The sequence below is a fragment of the Miscanthus floridulus genome, chromosome 14, assembly GCF_019320115.1.
Source record: "Miscanthus floridulus cultivar M001 chromosome 14, ASM1932011v1, whole genome shotgun sequence".
Lineage (NCBI taxonomy): Eukaryota > Viridiplantae > Streptophyta > Magnoliopsida > Poales > Poaceae > Miscanthus > Miscanthus floridulus.
In genome coordinates, this window is record NC_089593.1 from 24578157 (window position 1) to 24594879 (window position 16723).

A 16723-nucleotide genomic window follows, 5' to 3' on the forward strand; every position below is an offset into this window, starting at 1 on the left:
GCCCGCATTCGTTTTCAACCGGCCATCGCGCGTTCGTCACAGTTCGTTTGACGGGATTTTTTGACTTATCTTGATCGTAACGCGCAGATACACGGAACCAAACACGTCCTGATAAGCCAAAGCTTATAAGCCAAAGCTTATAAGCCAAATACAACCTGCCAACAGACCGCTAAACTCTCGTGGTTTGCTTTTGCACATCGAAACCAAAAATTAATCTCGCGGATACATATAATTCGGAAGAATAGGTGAGTGATTCATACACAGCATTCCTTTCTTTTATCGAGGGTTCTAGCAATTGATATCCTTTCGCAAATAATTGAAATGAAATTTCGTGATCTGGATCTTTAATTGTGGGAAACTTCTCAGCACCATCAGGCAAACGACACATGGGGGTCGACCGTGCCGCTCCGTCCTACGGGCCCCACATAGGAGTGGAACAGCTATACACCGCTTGCCATTCCCAGCAGTACGCTCCCGCGCGCCCGCTCACCTGCCGTCGCACTGTGGGCGGCGGGAACTCCCAAATTCGAAACCTGCCGCCTCCTTCCGCTACAAGCCTCCGCACCGCTCCCACCGCCACGGCGGCCCCACCGCGCTCACGATCTCTGGCCCCACCGGTCAGTGTACGAACCACCGCTCTAGGAGGATTAGGAGCACGCGCCCTCGGTCCCCCACCCGAGGAGCCGCCACGCACCCACCTCCACCGCCCACTTCAACTCCCCCAACGTTCCCAAAAGGCGGCCCCCCCCCCCCCCCCCCCCCCCCCCCCCCCAAAAAAAAAAAACGGCATCTCGGCCGCCGTCCCGCCCAACAACAGTACGAGACAGGGGGAGCAGTTCGTCGCGTGTCGCGCCGCCCGCCAATTCGAACGGGCGAGACCGGGATCCGCACCGGAGCCGCCGGAGAGGAAGAGATGGCCAGGCCGTGGTGATCTCCCGCGGGGCTGGAGGTGCGTGCGCGGGGATGGATCTCGCGGGGATGAAGCGGCGGGAGCTCCAGGCGCTCTGCAAGCGGCACGGCCTCCCCGCCGGGGGCTCCAACGCCGACCTCGTCGCTCGTCTCGAAGCCGCGCTCTCGGTAAGGACACCACGCGCTACCCCCGTAAGGCAGTAATCCTCGTTGAGCCGCCAAGTGCTCGTGGAAATGCTCCACACGTTCGATTTGTTTTTTTTTTCTATGAAAATGTTTCGCGGTACTGCTCCTTCTAATGCTGCTGTTGGGTTGATTTCCCTTGTTGTTGTAGGGGACCGCTAGTGCGGAGGAAGAGGTGGCCGGAGTGCCGGCGAGGAAGGGGTGTCTGAAGCAAACAGACGGAGATGCTGCCGAGGCGAAGAAGGTTACTTTTGCGGCGGAGGAAGGGAAGGCAAGGAGACTGAGGTCTCGGGTCATCTGGTCGCCGATTGCTCCCAAGACAAGGGGAAAGTCTGCTCAAGCCCGTACTGACTCTGCTGTTGCTGCTGCTGAAGATAGTATTTCTGCAGAGGTGGCCGCAGATGTCCCGGTGAGGCGGTCCAGGAGGAATTCAGTGTGTGCTGCTGAGGCTGAGGAAGCAGGAGAGGCTGTTGCTGTTGATAGGAAGCGCAAGCGCAAGAACCAGGAGAATGATGAGAGTGTCGCTATCAGTGCTCAGGTTGGGGTTTTGTCTAGAGTGACGAGAAGGTCAAGTTTGGTGGGGGTTGGTGTTGTGTTGCCTCCTGTTGTTGAGAAGAAGAGAGGGAGGGGAAAAGCAGCTGGTGGTAGTAATAAACTTGTTGCTAAGGTTCAAGACAGTGAGCCTGATGTGCAGAATTCGGCTCAGGTGGACGTATCAGCTAGGATTACAAGATCTCGCGCAACAGCACCTGTTGTAATCTCACCCACTGTCGTTGAGAACAAGAGGAGGAGGAAGACCGGAGATGCACGAACAAATTTAGAGCTGCCTACAGTCTCAGATGTGCCTAGAAATGATACTCCTGTCACCAGGTCTTTGAGGAGCAGAGTTGTCCAGGTTAACAACAGTATGGTGGACGAAACTCACACTGCCAGGCAGCTGGAAAACAAGACGCAACCCAGTAGGCCACCTACTCGTAGGCATCAACAGGTTTCATCTTCTGTGGAGGACAAAAATCAAGAACAAACTGCTGCTCCCAATAAGGCTCCCATATTGAGGCGATCAGGGAGAAATCATTCTGAAGATGCTGAGAAGCAGCCAGAAGTTAAAGATCCGGTTAAGCGATCAACACGTAAATCTGTTGTCCCAGCTACACTTGAGAAAGAGGAGAATGATCTAATTGAAGAAAAGAACCCTGAAGCACATGTTAGGAGATCAATGATGAAATCAATTGTGCCGGTTAAAGATATCAAAGGTATTGGTGAAAAGATTCAAAATGCTAACAGTGAAGATGCGGTGAAGCAAGCAGCAACTAAAGGGCCTGTTAGGGGATCGAGACGTAAATCCGTTGTCTCAGAATTGCATAAGAAAGAGAAGGGTCTCGTTGCAGAAAAGAATACGGAAGCACATGAAGGGAGATCAATGCGGAAACCTGTAGTGCCAGTTAAAGATATTAAAGCTGTTGTTGAAGAAATTAAAAATGCTAAGGGCAAAGATGTGGAGAAGCAATTTGTTGTGAAGCAATCTACTATGCGCTCATCACGCAAATCTGTTCTGCCTGATATACTTGAGAACAATAGTGGACTTCTAGCAGCAGAAATGAATGCTGAGATGAATGTTAGGAGATCAACACGGAAGTCTGTTCTTCCTAATATGCTTAATGAGGAGAACCAAGATCAGAATAAAATTGCCAGAAATGAGCACTTTCAAAGTGGTAAATGTCAAGATGATGAGAGGCAACAGAAAGTAAAGGAACCTATTAGGCGATCAAGGCGGTCTGTGGTTGCAGTGCCGTTTGAGGAACAAAATAATGGTCTTTATGAGGAAAAAATATCAAAAATTCCTATGAGGAGATCAACAGGTAAATCTGTTGCTCTTAATGAAGTTGAAAAAGTGAGCATGGATGACACTGAAATAGTTGCACGGGAACCAGAAAGAGTTGGTGAAGAGGGCTTGAAATTGAGGAAGCACAAAAGGTCTTCGCTGGAAATATCCTCTTCAGCTAATGATTCCAGGAAGATGGAGGATTTTGATGGACAGAAATTCAGGAAGCAGCAGAATGCACAAATCCCAAATGAAAAAGGTAACACAGGGGGAACACTGCAGGCATCAAATTCCACAACTTTAAAGGGAAGGTCTTCAAAGAGGATACGGACAACTGCTTCAGAAGAAGTGAGGTCTGTCAAGGAGGCAAGTGATGACATAATTATCAGGGAAGCAACAAAGGATGCACACAAAGCTACTCATGAGAATAAGGAGTCTGGTAGCAGAGTTCAAGAATTTGGTCAGGTTAATGCCACAAGAGAAGAGCACTCTTCAGGACCATTGCTTGTAACAGTGACACCCACTGAAGAAATTTCCACAGCGCAGAGTGTACGTGTGGTGATACCTGGGTCAGAATCTGGTGACAATGCAAATGAAAGTTCAGATAAGAGTAAGCAGGAACATTCTGACATTCAGGCTGTTGATAGCCATTTATCTGAAACAAGTGGGGAATTAGACCAATCATCTTGCATCGCTGGACTAGTTCTACACAATTTTGATGTCTCAGAGGACAAATCATTGATGAGCAAAGGTGAGGTTAACATGGGTGCTAATGACATGCTAGGTAATTTATTTCTGCATTGCCAAATTTATAGGCTTTAGCTATGTCCAATTTATCTGTTGTAGACAATCATCATCACAATTATATTTTATTGATCTTCTTTGTATGCTCAAAAGCTGGCATATAACTACCTTATTGATTTTGTGATGTTGTAATTAGCTTTGCCCATTACTGTCTTGTTATATACTGAAAGGCAGCCTTTGTCACTGCAAAATCACCAGATGGCATATAACTACCTTATTGATTTTGTGATGTTGTAATTAGCTTTGCCCATTACTGTCTTGTTATATACTGAAAGGCAGCCTTTGTCATTGCAAAATCACCAGATGGCATATGACCACCTTATTGATTTTGTGATGTTGTAATTAGCTTTGCCCATTACTGTCTTGTTATATACTGAAAGGCAGTCTTTGTCATTGCAAAATCACCAGATGGTTTATCAATTGATTTCACTGTTGGAGATCGTGAAGTGCAAAGCCCTGTATCCGGAGAAGGGAGAGTTGGTTTGGAAGCAAATGCCAGCGAGCCTGGGCAACAGAACCTTGCTAACGTCATGTCCACTGGTCTCCACGCCAAAAGTCTGCAACATGATACTGACATAATAGCTGAAAAGACTGATAAAGGTACAACTGGATTAATCCTATATCCATAACTACTTACTGATTTAGAAGATAATATGTATGTTAAACATCTGAATTCACCTGTGCCAGCTAATTGGTACATGCATTTTCAATTTTATTGGAAGGTCAAAAGTCAAAACCTGCCATATAATTTTTCACTGTTTTTTCTAAAGAGCTTGTACTACTTACTGATCTTGTTGCATGACTTCAATTCACTACATTAAACTTGCAAAATCTCCAGATGTTTTGCCTATGGCTTTCCCTATTGAAGAGCATGGAGAAAAATATGCAGTGAGCCCTGTAGCTTTTGAAAAGAGCGTCGATTCGGAAGCAAGTGCATGTGAATCTGCAGGAAAACCTCTAACTGGCATCTTTTGTAATGATCTCCACACCAAACATCTGCAACATGATTCTGATGTGCTAACTAAAGAGACTGGTGAAGGTAATATTGCATTAATACTTGTTCCACAACTTGTTACGGATCTGGGAGATGATGAAAAGTTGTGTCGTCTGCACTGTGTCTCATTTACCAATTTGAAACATACTGAGTTCATCTATGTCAAATTGAGGGTACTTGTATTTCTAATTATTTTTAATAGGCTTTCTGTTTCTTCTATCTGCAACAGCTAGGCCTAGGTTCCATTATCATTTGTTGTCTTATAACTATCTGACCTATTTATTTTTTCTATTCTGAACACAAACTTTGGTTCTTGTGTAACTCTTCACTAACGACCTTTGTCATTTGCTAATACTATCATACTATTGATCAGCTTCTGGAGCTGCCCTACCAATATCAGAATCAGATACTAATCCAGAAATTCAATGTAATGCTGAAGAAAGCATTCGAGCTGCTGATCTTGGGAAATGTCCCAGCAGGGTCAGCAAAGGGAGCCCTTATTCGACAAGTCTGCCCTTGGAAAGTGCTGATGATGATTGTATTCTTCCAGTACTGAATGGTGATAAGGGATGTTCATCAGATGGAAGACCTTCGTCATTTGGTCTTGAGTTTCTGTTTGCAGAAGCGTGCGAACAAAGCTATTCCAAAAATATAGAAAATACTGTTGGAGATTGTGAAGAGCGAAGCCCTATATCCGGAGAAGGGAGAGTTGGTTTGGAAGCAAATGCAAGCGAGTCTGGGGAAAAGAACATTGCTGATATCATGTCCACTGGTCTCTACGCCAAAAGTCTGCAACATGATACTGACATAATAGGTGAAGAGACTGATAAAGGTACAACTGGACTAATCCTGTATCCATAACTACTTACTCCTACTGATTTAGAAGATAATATGTATGTTAAACATCTGAATTCACCTGTGCCAGTTAATGGGTACTTGCATTTTCAATTTTATTGGAAGGTCAAAACTCAAAACCTGCCATATAATTTCTTCACTGTTTTTTTTCTTCTAAAGAGCTTGTACTACTTAGGCCCTGTTTGGTTGGGCTGTGGCTGTGGGAAAAAGCTGCTGTGGGCTGTGAGCTGTGGAAAAGCTGCTGTGGGCTGTGAGCTGTAGAAAAGCTGAAAGCTGTTTGGTTAAACAAGTATAAAATATACCTTTTATCTTTATCTCTCTTGAAACAACTATGGAAGAGCTTTTTATTCCACCAATTTCGAAAAGCAGAAAGCCAAAAGCCAAAAGCAGGGTTAAACCAGCTTTCAAAAATGAACTACGGAAAAACAGTTGCTTCTGAAAAAACACCCTCCAAAAGCAGCCCCTTTGGTTGGGCTTTTGGCTTTTGGAGCCAAAAGCTAAAGCCAAAAGCCCAACCAAACAGGGCCTTACTGATCTTGTTGCATGACTTTCAATTCATTACATTAAACTTGCAAAATCTCCAGATGTTTTGCCTATGGCTTTCCCTATTGAAGAGCATGGAGAAAAATATGCTGTGAGCCCTGTAGCTGTTGAAAAGAGCGTCGGTTCGGAAGCAAGTGCATGTGAATCTGCAGGAAAACCTCTAACTGGCATCTTTTGTAACGATCTCCACACCAAACATCTGCAACATGATTCTGATGTGCTGACTAAAGAGACTGGTGAAGGTAATATTGCCTTAATACTTGTTCCACAACTTGTTACGGATCTGGGAGATGATGATGAAAAGTTGTGTCGTCTGCACTGTGTTTCATTTACCAATTTGAAACATACTCCCTCCGTTCCAAACTATAAGTCGCTTTGACTTTTTTTGGTACATCCATTTTGCTACGTATCTAGCCATATGTTATATCTGGATACATAGCAAAATATATGTACCAAAAAAGTCAAAGCGACTTATAATTTGGAACGGAGGGAGTACTGAGTTCATCTATGTCAAATTGAGGGTACATGTATTTCTAATTATTTTTAATAGCCTTTCTGTTTCTTCTATCTGCAACAGCTAGGCCTAGGTTCCATTATCATTTGTTGTCTCATAACTATCTGACCTATTTAATTTTTTCTATTCTGAACACAACTTTTGGTTCTTGTGTAACTCTTCACTAATGACCTTTGTCATTTGCTAATACTATCATACTATTGATCAGCTTCTGGAGCTGCCCCACCAATATCAGAATCAGACACTAATCCAGAAAATCAATGTAATGCTGAAGAAAGCATTCGAGCTGCTGATCTGGGGAAATGCCTCAGCAGGGTCAGCAATGGGAACCCTTATTCGACAAGTCTGCAATTGGAAGGTGCTGCTGATGATTGTATTCTTCCAGTACTGAATGCTGATAAGGGATGTTCATCAGATGGACGACCTTCGTCATTTGGTCTTGAGCTTCTGTTTGTAGAAGCGTGCAAAGAAAGCTATTCCAAAAATATAGAAAATACTGTTGGAGATTGTGAAGAGAGAAGCCCTATATCCGGAGAAGGGCGAGTTGGCTTGGAAGCAAATGCAAGCAAGTCTGGGGAAAAGAACATTGCTGATATCATGTCCACTGGTCTCTACGCCAAAAGTCTGCAACATGATACTGACATAATAGCTGAAGAGACTGGTAAAGGTACAACCAAATTGATCCTGTATCCACAACTACTTACTGATTTGGAAGATAATGTCTGTTAAACATATGAATTCACCTGTGCCAGTTGATTGGTACTTGCATTTTCAATTTCATTGGAAGTTCAAAACCTGCCATATAATTTCTTCACTGTTTTTTTTTTTCAAAAGATCTGTACTACTTCTTAATCTTGTTGCATGATTTTTCAATTCACTATAGTAAACTTGCATAATCTTCAGATGTTTTGGCAATGGCTCTCACTATTGAAGAGCATAGAGAAAAATATGCAAAATTGTGTCATGTGTTCAGATGCGTTAGTGGCTTAGTGCTACTGCTAAAACCATGTTAACTATCTCCAATGGAGCAAAATTGAAATATCGAAATGGGTAACCACTGAAGAATCCTGAACTCTGTTGACAGTAGACACATGGCTAGTGCATATTGAACTCAGTTGACAGTAGACACAGCTAGGCCTATGGTTCATTATCATTTGTTCTCTTATACTATCTGAGCTATTTATTTTTTCTATTCTGAACACAACATCTGGTTCTTGTGTAACTCCTCGACAATGCATTGCCTTGCTGACTGAGAAAAAAATTGGCTAGTGGTCTTTGTCATTTTCTAATGCTATCGTACGATTCATCAGTTTCTGAAGCTGCCTTGCTAATATCAGAATCAGATACTAATCCAGAAATTGTCTGCAATGCAGTTGCTGAAGAAAGCATTCGAGCTGCTGATCTGGGGAAATGTCCCAGCAGGTGCAGCATAGGGAACCCTCTTTCGACAAGTCTGCACTTGGAAGGTGCTGCTGACGATACTAGTCTTCCAGTAGTGAATGCTGATAAGGGATGTTCATCAGATGGAAGACCTTCGTCATTTGATCTTGAGTTAATGTTTGCAGAGGAGTGCAAAGAAAGCTATTCCAGAAATGCAGAAAACAGTGCTGTAGAAATTGATGGTGGAAACAAACCTAGCACCCCTGTGATACCTGGTTTCTATGTGCAATCTGATTGTCTGGAAGATGAGGATGTGCAACCTACTGAATGTGATGCTGACAAGAAACTTGATGATGATGAAGGTGTCGTAGAAGGTATGAATCCTTCATAACAGCTTCTGTTATTAATTGGCCACTTATATTTTTTTTAATGTATCCTTTCCCCTTTCTCAGCAGAAGCTCAAGAGAAAAGTAATGATCAGCATGTTCCTGCCAAGACTGACCTAAACATGAAGTTAAACGATGAACTTGCTGGTCCTGGTACGGAATCAAGTTGTAGCATTACTGAAAAGAACGCAGGGCTTGTTGCAGATAATCTTGATGAACAAGCTATAATTCTGGTCCAACATGGTGATGTGCAAGAAGGTAAGCATACATTTCTATGATAGCTGGATAAGTGGATAGTGAGTGTATCAGTTCCAGTTGTACTATCGGGCTAAGTGTTGTTTGGGAATAATACATAAATGTGTCTCAGGTGACCTCAAGAAACCTTCACCATGTTCAACAACACCAGAGTGTAAACATAAATGTGGTTTGCCTGAGGAAACAGTATTGCCCCCAAAGAACACGGGATCTCTATCAAGTGCAGAACAATCACCATTTGGCCTGGAGTCTTTGTTCTCACAGGAAAACATAGATGAATCTATGAGATTTGCGACAGCTCATACTAAAAATGGATTAGATGATTCAAAAGATTGCCATGTCAAGTCTGCACTCGAAAATACTCTTGTGTCAGAACCTTTTTCACACCATGAAGGTATTTCCAAAAATGATGATCGTATGCATACATCTCAGAAAGATTATATAATGGCAGGTATAGACATCACATTTGATGGTGGAAACACTGCTGTAGAAATTGATGGTGGAAACAAACCTAGCACCCCTGTAACACCTGGTTTCTATGTGCGATCTGATTGTCTGGAAGATGATGTGCAACCTACTGAATGTGATGCTGACAAGAAACTTGATGTTGATGAGGGTGTCGCAGAAGGTATGAATCCTACATAAGAGTTTCTGATATTAATTGGTCACTTATATTTTTTTAATTTGTAATGTATCCTTTCCCCTTTCTCAGAAGTTTTAGCTCAGGAGAAAAGTAATGATCAGCATATTCCTGCCAAGACTGACCTAAACATGAAGTTAAACGATGAACTTGCTAGTCCTGGTACAGAATCAGGTTGTAGCATTACTGAAAAGAACGGAAGGCTTGTTGCAGATATTCTTAATCAACAGGCTATAATTCAGGTGCAACAGGGCGATTGGCAAGAAGGTAAGCATCCATTTTATGGTGGCTGGATAAGTAAATAGTGAGTGTATCAGTTCCAGTTGTACTATCGGGTTAAGTGTTGTTTGCAAATAATGTATAAATGTGTCTCAGGTGACCTCGAGAAACCTTCACTATGTTCAGCAAAACCAGAGTGTAAGCATGAGTGTGATTTGCCTGAGGAAACAGTATTGCCCTCAAGGAACACGGGACCTCTACCAAGTGCAGGACAATCACCATTTGGCCTGGAGTCTTTGTTCTCACAGGAAAGCATAGATAAATCTGTGGGGTATGGTGCACTTGCTTCTGCAACAGCTCATACTGAAAATGGATTTGATGATTCAAAAGGTTGCCATGTGAAATCTGCACTCGAAAATACTCATGTGTCAGAACCTTTTTCACACGATGATATTTCCAAAAATGATGATTGTATGGGAACATCCCAGCAAGATATTGGAATGGAAGGTATAGACATCACACTTTTTCCCCTCTTCTATAGTACCCCCCTTCATAATTTCCTTGGATTCCTCAAAACCTATAGAAATGAGGTATTTCCCGCCATTTAAGTGGTACCCATAAGAACTGTTCATTTTTTTAGGATTACCAGAGGCTAACCTTGATGAAGAACGGGTCCTGTCAGTCTTTTCATTGGATGCAAAGCACATAAAGGAGTAAGCATATCTTTTCGTCGTACCACTAAAAGTTCATATGTAATGGGAATGGTATGTGTTTGATTATTTTAAGATGGGAAACCAATTTTGTAGGGTCATTAATTTCGAGGAAGTGGCTTGTGAGGGTGAAGGAAGTAAGAAGTTTGTCCATTCTGAAGAGCTTAAAGCTTCATATGAGAAAACAAATGTCAATGGGCCAGGTACATCCTTTATTGATTCTACAGTTCTAGACCTTTGTTCTTTATACAGAAAATTAGTGGTCTCTCAAGACTAAAAGCATGCTTGGATATATTTTAGATTTGACTATATTTTTTATACATAACCTACTGCAGATGGCAATGCACATGGTATTACTGATGCTGTACTGAGCAGTGCACTGCACACTCCTGACAGTGACAACTATGAGATATGTTTGGGTTCCAATACTGACGTGCTGCATCAGGGTCATAATGATCAATGCAGTGATGACACAGAAGATATTATTGAGGATGCCTCTGCCAAGTACATAGAAAGGGGAATTGTACTACTCTCAGGTAAAGGAAGATCAAATTTAAAAGATGGGGAACTTAACACCAAGTTGGAGGGAGCAAAAGTTGTGGAATCTGGTCTTTACTTCAATAAGGATATTGGTAACATTTTAGATAGTGGATCTGTTGCTGGTGAAATAGCTCCATCTGGTTCTGGTTTATCAAAAGATTCGTCCGAGTATAGACAGGAGGTTTTAGATGGCTTCTCAATGCAAACATCTCTTGATGGGTCCTCTATGTGTGGGGAGAAAATTGGTTGTAGAGTAGGTCAGTATTATTTATACGCTTATATCTCCTACTTGTACTATTGCTTTTGAACTAATGTTTATTTGTTCCAATAATGTGCCAGATGCAATTGAGAATGAAGGTGCTTTGTCTGAGGAAGCTACGTGCACAATGAAGAATTATGCTGGAACATGCTCATCAAATCCCAGAGAATTACTCATGGAGCTGCAGTCCCTGTTCTCGAAGGGAAACACGAAAGAATCTGATCCTCATGACTGCCTTGCATTCCCAAGTGCTGAAAATTCTGGAGATGAATCAATCAATGTTGAACAACGGGTTAAAGTACACCATAGCTCTGATCTGTCTCACTTGGATGAACTGATTGGGTGTTCCAATACTGAAATGCTGCGTCAGGGTCACAATCATAAAGATCGATCCAATGTGGATAGGGTAGAGCAAGTTGCTTCTGAGCCCTGCACAAATGATATTGTTGAGGCTGCTGCTACTGCCAAGTGCATAGAAAGCGGGCAGGTGCTGCCCCCATCTGAAGAGAGGTCTAATTTGAATGATGGGCAGCTTAACCCCAAGCTGGAAAGCCCAAACATTATAGTATCTGGCCTTAACTGTGATAAAGATGTTTGTAATACTTCAGACAATGGATCTATTGTGGCCATTGTTGGTGAAAGAACTCCATCTGGTTCTGGTTTACCAGAAGATTATCCTAAGGATCATTACCCACGACAAGAGCTTTTAGATGGCTTCTCAGTGGAATCATCTCTTCAAGGCACTATATTTGGGAAGACAATTGTTTCTGGTGTAGCAGGTTAGTAACTTCATGTGATTTATGAACCTGAAGCCGTCTTAAACTATTAGTTATCAATTAATGTGTATTTTTTAAAATGATGTATCAGGAATTGGGAATCCTTCATCAAGTTTAGCAACTCCTGATTATAAATATGAAGGTGCTTTGTCTGAGGAAGCAGTGTGCAGAATGAAGAATTATACTGGAACTAGCTCGGTAGATCCCAGACACTTAGTCATGGACCTGCAGTCTCTTTTCTCGGAGGGAAGTACTGAAAAGTCTGATCTGCAAGATAATCTTGCATTTCCAGGTGCTGAGAGCGGAAGGGATGAACGTATTATTTGCCATGTCGAGAGACTAGTTGACACACATGTTTCTTCTGAACCTGATACATACCAAGGTCCTTGTCGAGATCTCAGCAGACATGAAGAAAAAGAGAGTTGCGTGTCTGTTCCCATGCAAGTCAAAGAAAGTGGAGGTAAATTTTATTTGTGTGCTATCAAACTTCTCATTTATTAAGTCTTCATGTCGTGCAACATCATGCTTTCTAATCCTCATAACTCACATAGAAATAACTGAATGATACTGTTTTACCTAGGGTTCTTGAGGTCTAGCCACATGAAAGGTTCACTTACATCAGTCCAGATTGATTTGGCTGATGATGCCCATCTTATTGAAAGGTAATTTTGTTTTGCATTACTAAAGCTGCAAATGTTATGAACCATATGTGGTCTCTCCTTTAGTCTTTTTGACCTTGCAATCAGACAATCACTGTACCACAGGGATATTGTTGCCGCCGTGGAAGTGCTTTGTGAGGAGAAAGTGGAAAGAAAGTCTATGCCTACTTCAGATAGTGATATCCTCCAAGAAAAATCATACTCCAATGGACATGGTAAGCCTGAACTTGTTTGCTCGCTGAGGGAAAGATGCTTTGTTGATATCTGTATTGTTTGGCATAGTCCAGGGTCCACTAAAGGGAATTTTGACTTCTAGTTTATATTGTAATTTGTCAAGCATATAAAATATAAGAGCCATTATACTTCCAAACTACTTTCAGACAAAACTATTCAAATAAATTTTATGTGTTGAAACCCAAAATGTTAAAAGGTATTGATTACCGAAGTTTGGATGGTTTAACTGCATGCAACCAAAGACAACACTTATTTGGCACTGGGCGGAGCAATAGATTTTATTTGTGTATGGCCTCATGATTAATTCTCTTCTGTTAGGAATTTGTCAATCTCGCAGCCAGAAGCATTTAATTGAAGCAAACTCCAGGCTATTTAGTTGTGGTACCGAAGTGGTCCATCAAGATCATAAAGAGTGCAACGAACCTAATGAAGGCAAATTCAGTCCAAAAGCCCTTGTTGAAAACATGACTGAAGATGCACCAATTGAAGGAATAGGAAGTTCAATGATGGTGCCCTTGATTTCTGGAATGTCAGAAATACCTGATGAGCAGCTTAGCACTAAGATGAGTGATGAAATTGAGGAACTCAGCTTTAGCTGTGATAAAGACACAATTGAAAATTTCTGTACTGGGCCAGCAAAAAGGGATCTGTACCCATTGCCCAAAGACTTCCATATAGACTCTTGCCAGAAACAGGAGGTCCCAGAAGTCCTTTCTTCACCTAAATCTGCTGAAGAATCCATGAAATTTCAGTGTGTGAGTCTTTCAGGATCAGGTTAGTTCTAATGATTTCGTTCTTATATATTCTTGAATCTTGACTCATACATAGACTTTAACAAAGTTATCTGTAAAATTTTCCTTCTGTGTATTCTCTCATTCTAGCTTTTACTATGTCAGGGCCTTGCCAGCAGCATGTGAATGAAAGCACCAGTACGCAAGTGACTTGTAATATTGAACCGCTCCATCAGGATCATGAGGAATACAATCAAAATAATGAAGACCAAACCCCTCCTGGTATCCCGTCTAGCAGTGTGCCTGAAGCTGTAGAGATTGAACAGTCAGAAATGGAAATAGGTCTGATCCCTACTGCAGAAGCATCAGTGTTGCCAGTTCCAGATGAGCAGCTTAACAATAAGCTGGATGGCAATGAAGATAATCACCCAAATGATCTTCCTGCTCCAAGATCTGAACAATCTGCATATTTTCAGAACAATGACTTGGGTTCAATAGGTATAATATTGCTCCTGACTTGTTCATATCTTTCGACATGATGTGTTGCTCAATTTCTCACTGATGTTTTTTTTTAGGTATAGATGAACTCCGTGCTAAGCAGCAGAGTTTCAAAGTTTCCAGCACCGTAAAAGGAAGCTACATCGCTACGAGCGCCGCTCGTCCGAAGCCTAGGGACAGCATGAGTCAATCAGCAATCGCGCTGCTCAGGAACATAGAGAACACACCTGCTGTTAAAGCTGGCCATCCTGTCAAGCCGAATGCTGATGGTAAGGACTCATCAAGGCGAGCGCTGCAGCCCATCAGCGGAAGACCAAGGGAGCACTGACATATGGTAGGTCGTGGTTCGTTTGTTAGTGTATCGTGTCTGTGTTCAACCTTTGGTTGAAAGTTAGGTGTTCATCTCACGGAAAACGGTCCGTGTATTTGTGCAGCGTGTTGCGACGAAGCTGCTGCGTGCATTATTTAACCTAGTGTGCGTGCCCATTGTAGTAGAGATTGATCGAGTTGTGTTATGCAAGTGGCTAACCAGGTGTTAGCCGCTGTTTGGATCTTAATTAGCTTAAACCGGTCGTGCTGTTCGGTGCTTTCCGTTTAAATATACCTGTGTCACGTCGACTGGTCTTATCGATCTCTTGCAATGGGGATCGCATTTAGCGTGCCATGTCCACGCTGGGGTTTGAACCGCTTTGCTAATGGCAATGCTGTGCTCATCTTCGAATTATACAACACATTTCCATGCCACCTTCGTCATTCTTCAAATCAATGCTACCAAATCTACAGCTCTGCTTTCTCTTGGGCATGATAACTTGCAGTCTTGCAGAACTACCTCTCAGCTTTTAAATATGAATTATAGCTTTTGCAAGAGCAACTGAAGATATTAGTTTCTAGTCAATGCAGGAGCAAGAGAAGAAACAAAAAAAAGCGGACACATGGAACACATATGCCAAAAAATAGAATTACCAGGAATGGAAACTCAAAGTTCACATCATGCACAATTCACATGTCAAGCAGGCACTTCGAATATGTTGTCCTGTATATGCATTATATTTAGAGTTCAGGTAATCGGGAACAATTTAGCATGCTAAGAATTGCATCTAAAAGGAACAAACAATATCATAACCATGCAAGTGAAAACCTCCAAGGTTGCACCCAGAATCCAGAAAAGGGAGAAAGGTCCTGATTAGATCCTCTGCAAAAGAAAGGCAGATTTTAATAACCATTTTCCAAACCAGAGCATTATACAACTAACTCTTCATCAATGTTGCTGTGGATACAGACAGAGTATAGAACAAATAGGAGAAAAGCAAAGTGAAGGAAAATTATCTATGTTTTTACCATGTATGTAATCCTTGTGAATCATTGTATGAGAAAAAGGCAAGATGAGCTCCATGTCTTCTAACCCTGCCCATGCCATCATAGGAAAGAACTTGTGCTAGGAATTTCAAAACCCCAAATCATCGCAAGTGCATCATCTGTAGAGATAGCAAATGTTGGGGAGATAGCAGTATCACATGCAGATCTAGAGAAATCATTCTGTCAGAACGTAGCATGCAGGCGTAAACTCCTAGAGTAGCTATTTGATTGATTTTAGAGCCCACTGACTCATTTGATAACACCAAATTGGATGTAGCAATTACTAATTAGTTACATCAAATCTCTATCTTTCACCTAAGGCCAAGAGCTATACTATCTGCAAGCCTTTTTTTCCCTCTAAGAAACTGATCTACAAACTTCTAACTGAAGCACTGTACAAGGCACAAGGGAAGTATTTGATATTCCATATAGGTGAAGTGGTTCCACCGCTGATAGCTCAAGGACATATATCACTGAAACACATATTAATAGAAGTAGTTATGTGTCATTGAACAATTCAGTAGCCACTGCAAATTGCATTAGCAAAGACGGATAGGTTCTAAACTGAACATGGCAAAGAGTAACTATTTGATCCTGCGTGTTAGACAGTCACGAATTGATGCATGTCAGGAGCAAATCTGAATATATGAGAAGTTAATTGTAATGATCAGCAACAGGTAAAAAAGAAATCCCGACATGGTCTCATTTTTTCAATTTTGCAGCACATTTGTAAAAAATACAAATCTTTATAGATCTAACTAGCATAAGAGTTTCAATTTACTACTGTTGAACTAAAATGGTCATGGTTCAATTAGAGCCGAGTCACGCTAGTCATTCTACACGATGCTCAATATATCCGAGTGGTAAATTTATGACTAATCTGAAGAAAGTAATTTTTAAGTGACATTCAGGAATTTGTCACCCACTGCCAGAAACCAGATATTTCATGAGAGTGCAAAACACGTCACGAAATATGGTTTTACTCTCACGAAAATAATGCGTGAGAATATACCGTCACACATCTACACTCACGATAATAGACACACGAAAATCATATTTTCATGAGTCACTACTAAAAAACGATTTGTAGCAACGCCTTACTTTCTTTGTAGGGGCGGCTCTATATTGAGCCGCCCCTACAAATGGTTGCCAAATGAGCCGCCCTTACAAATGGATTTGTAGGGGCGGCCGGTGTTATCAGCCGCCCCTACAAATGGCCCGATTTGTAGGGGCGGCTCTATATTCAGCCGCTCCTACAAATCGGATTTGTAGGGACGGCTCAATATTGAAGTGCCTCTACAAATAGACGCCGAGTATTAAAAATTAAGCACTAAAATTCAAATTTTGTAAACGACCTCGGATGGAGAAATAATCAAAATGAAAGTTGTAGATCTCAAAAAGTTATGAAACTTTGTAGTTGACAACTTTTTCAGTTGAGATCATTTACTACTTGAAA

General features: G+C 41.8%; 1 protein-coding gene across 6 annotated transcripts; it reads left to right on the top strand.

Moving 5' to 3' along the window:
- The first annotated feature begins 764 nt into the window (after positions 1-764).
- On the top strand, positions 765-14540 carry LOC136505205 (uncharacterized). 6 transcript variants are annotated; one of them, XM_066500346.1, is made up of 23 exons: positions 765-1077; positions 1244-3698; positions 4127-4318; positions 4557-4757; positions 5086-5544; positions 6152-6352; positions 6833-7291; positions 7998-8378; positions 8457-8648; positions 8758-9039; positions 9136-9273; positions 9358-9552; positions 9661-10011; positions 10145-10217; positions 10311-10417; positions 10550-11011; positions 11094-11792; positions 11881-12249; positions 12370-12451; positions 12554-12663; positions 13001-13456; positions 13579-13911; positions 13989-14540. In XM_066500346.1, the coding sequence occupies exons 1-23, from the start codon at positions 964-966 to the stop codon at positions 14237-14239; spliced, it is 8562 nt and encodes a 2853-aa protein (XP_066356443.1). In that variant the 5' UTR covers positions 765-963; the 3' UTR covers positions 14240-14540. The 6 variants fall into 6 exon arrangements, with proteins under 6 accessions (XP_066356443.1, XP_066356439.1, XP_066356441.1 ...); XM_066500342.1 differs by having other exon boundaries at positions 8758-9273; XM_066500344.1 differs by having other exon boundaries at positions 8758-9273; positions 13995-14540.
- Positions 14541-16723: the final 2183 nt, after the last annotated feature.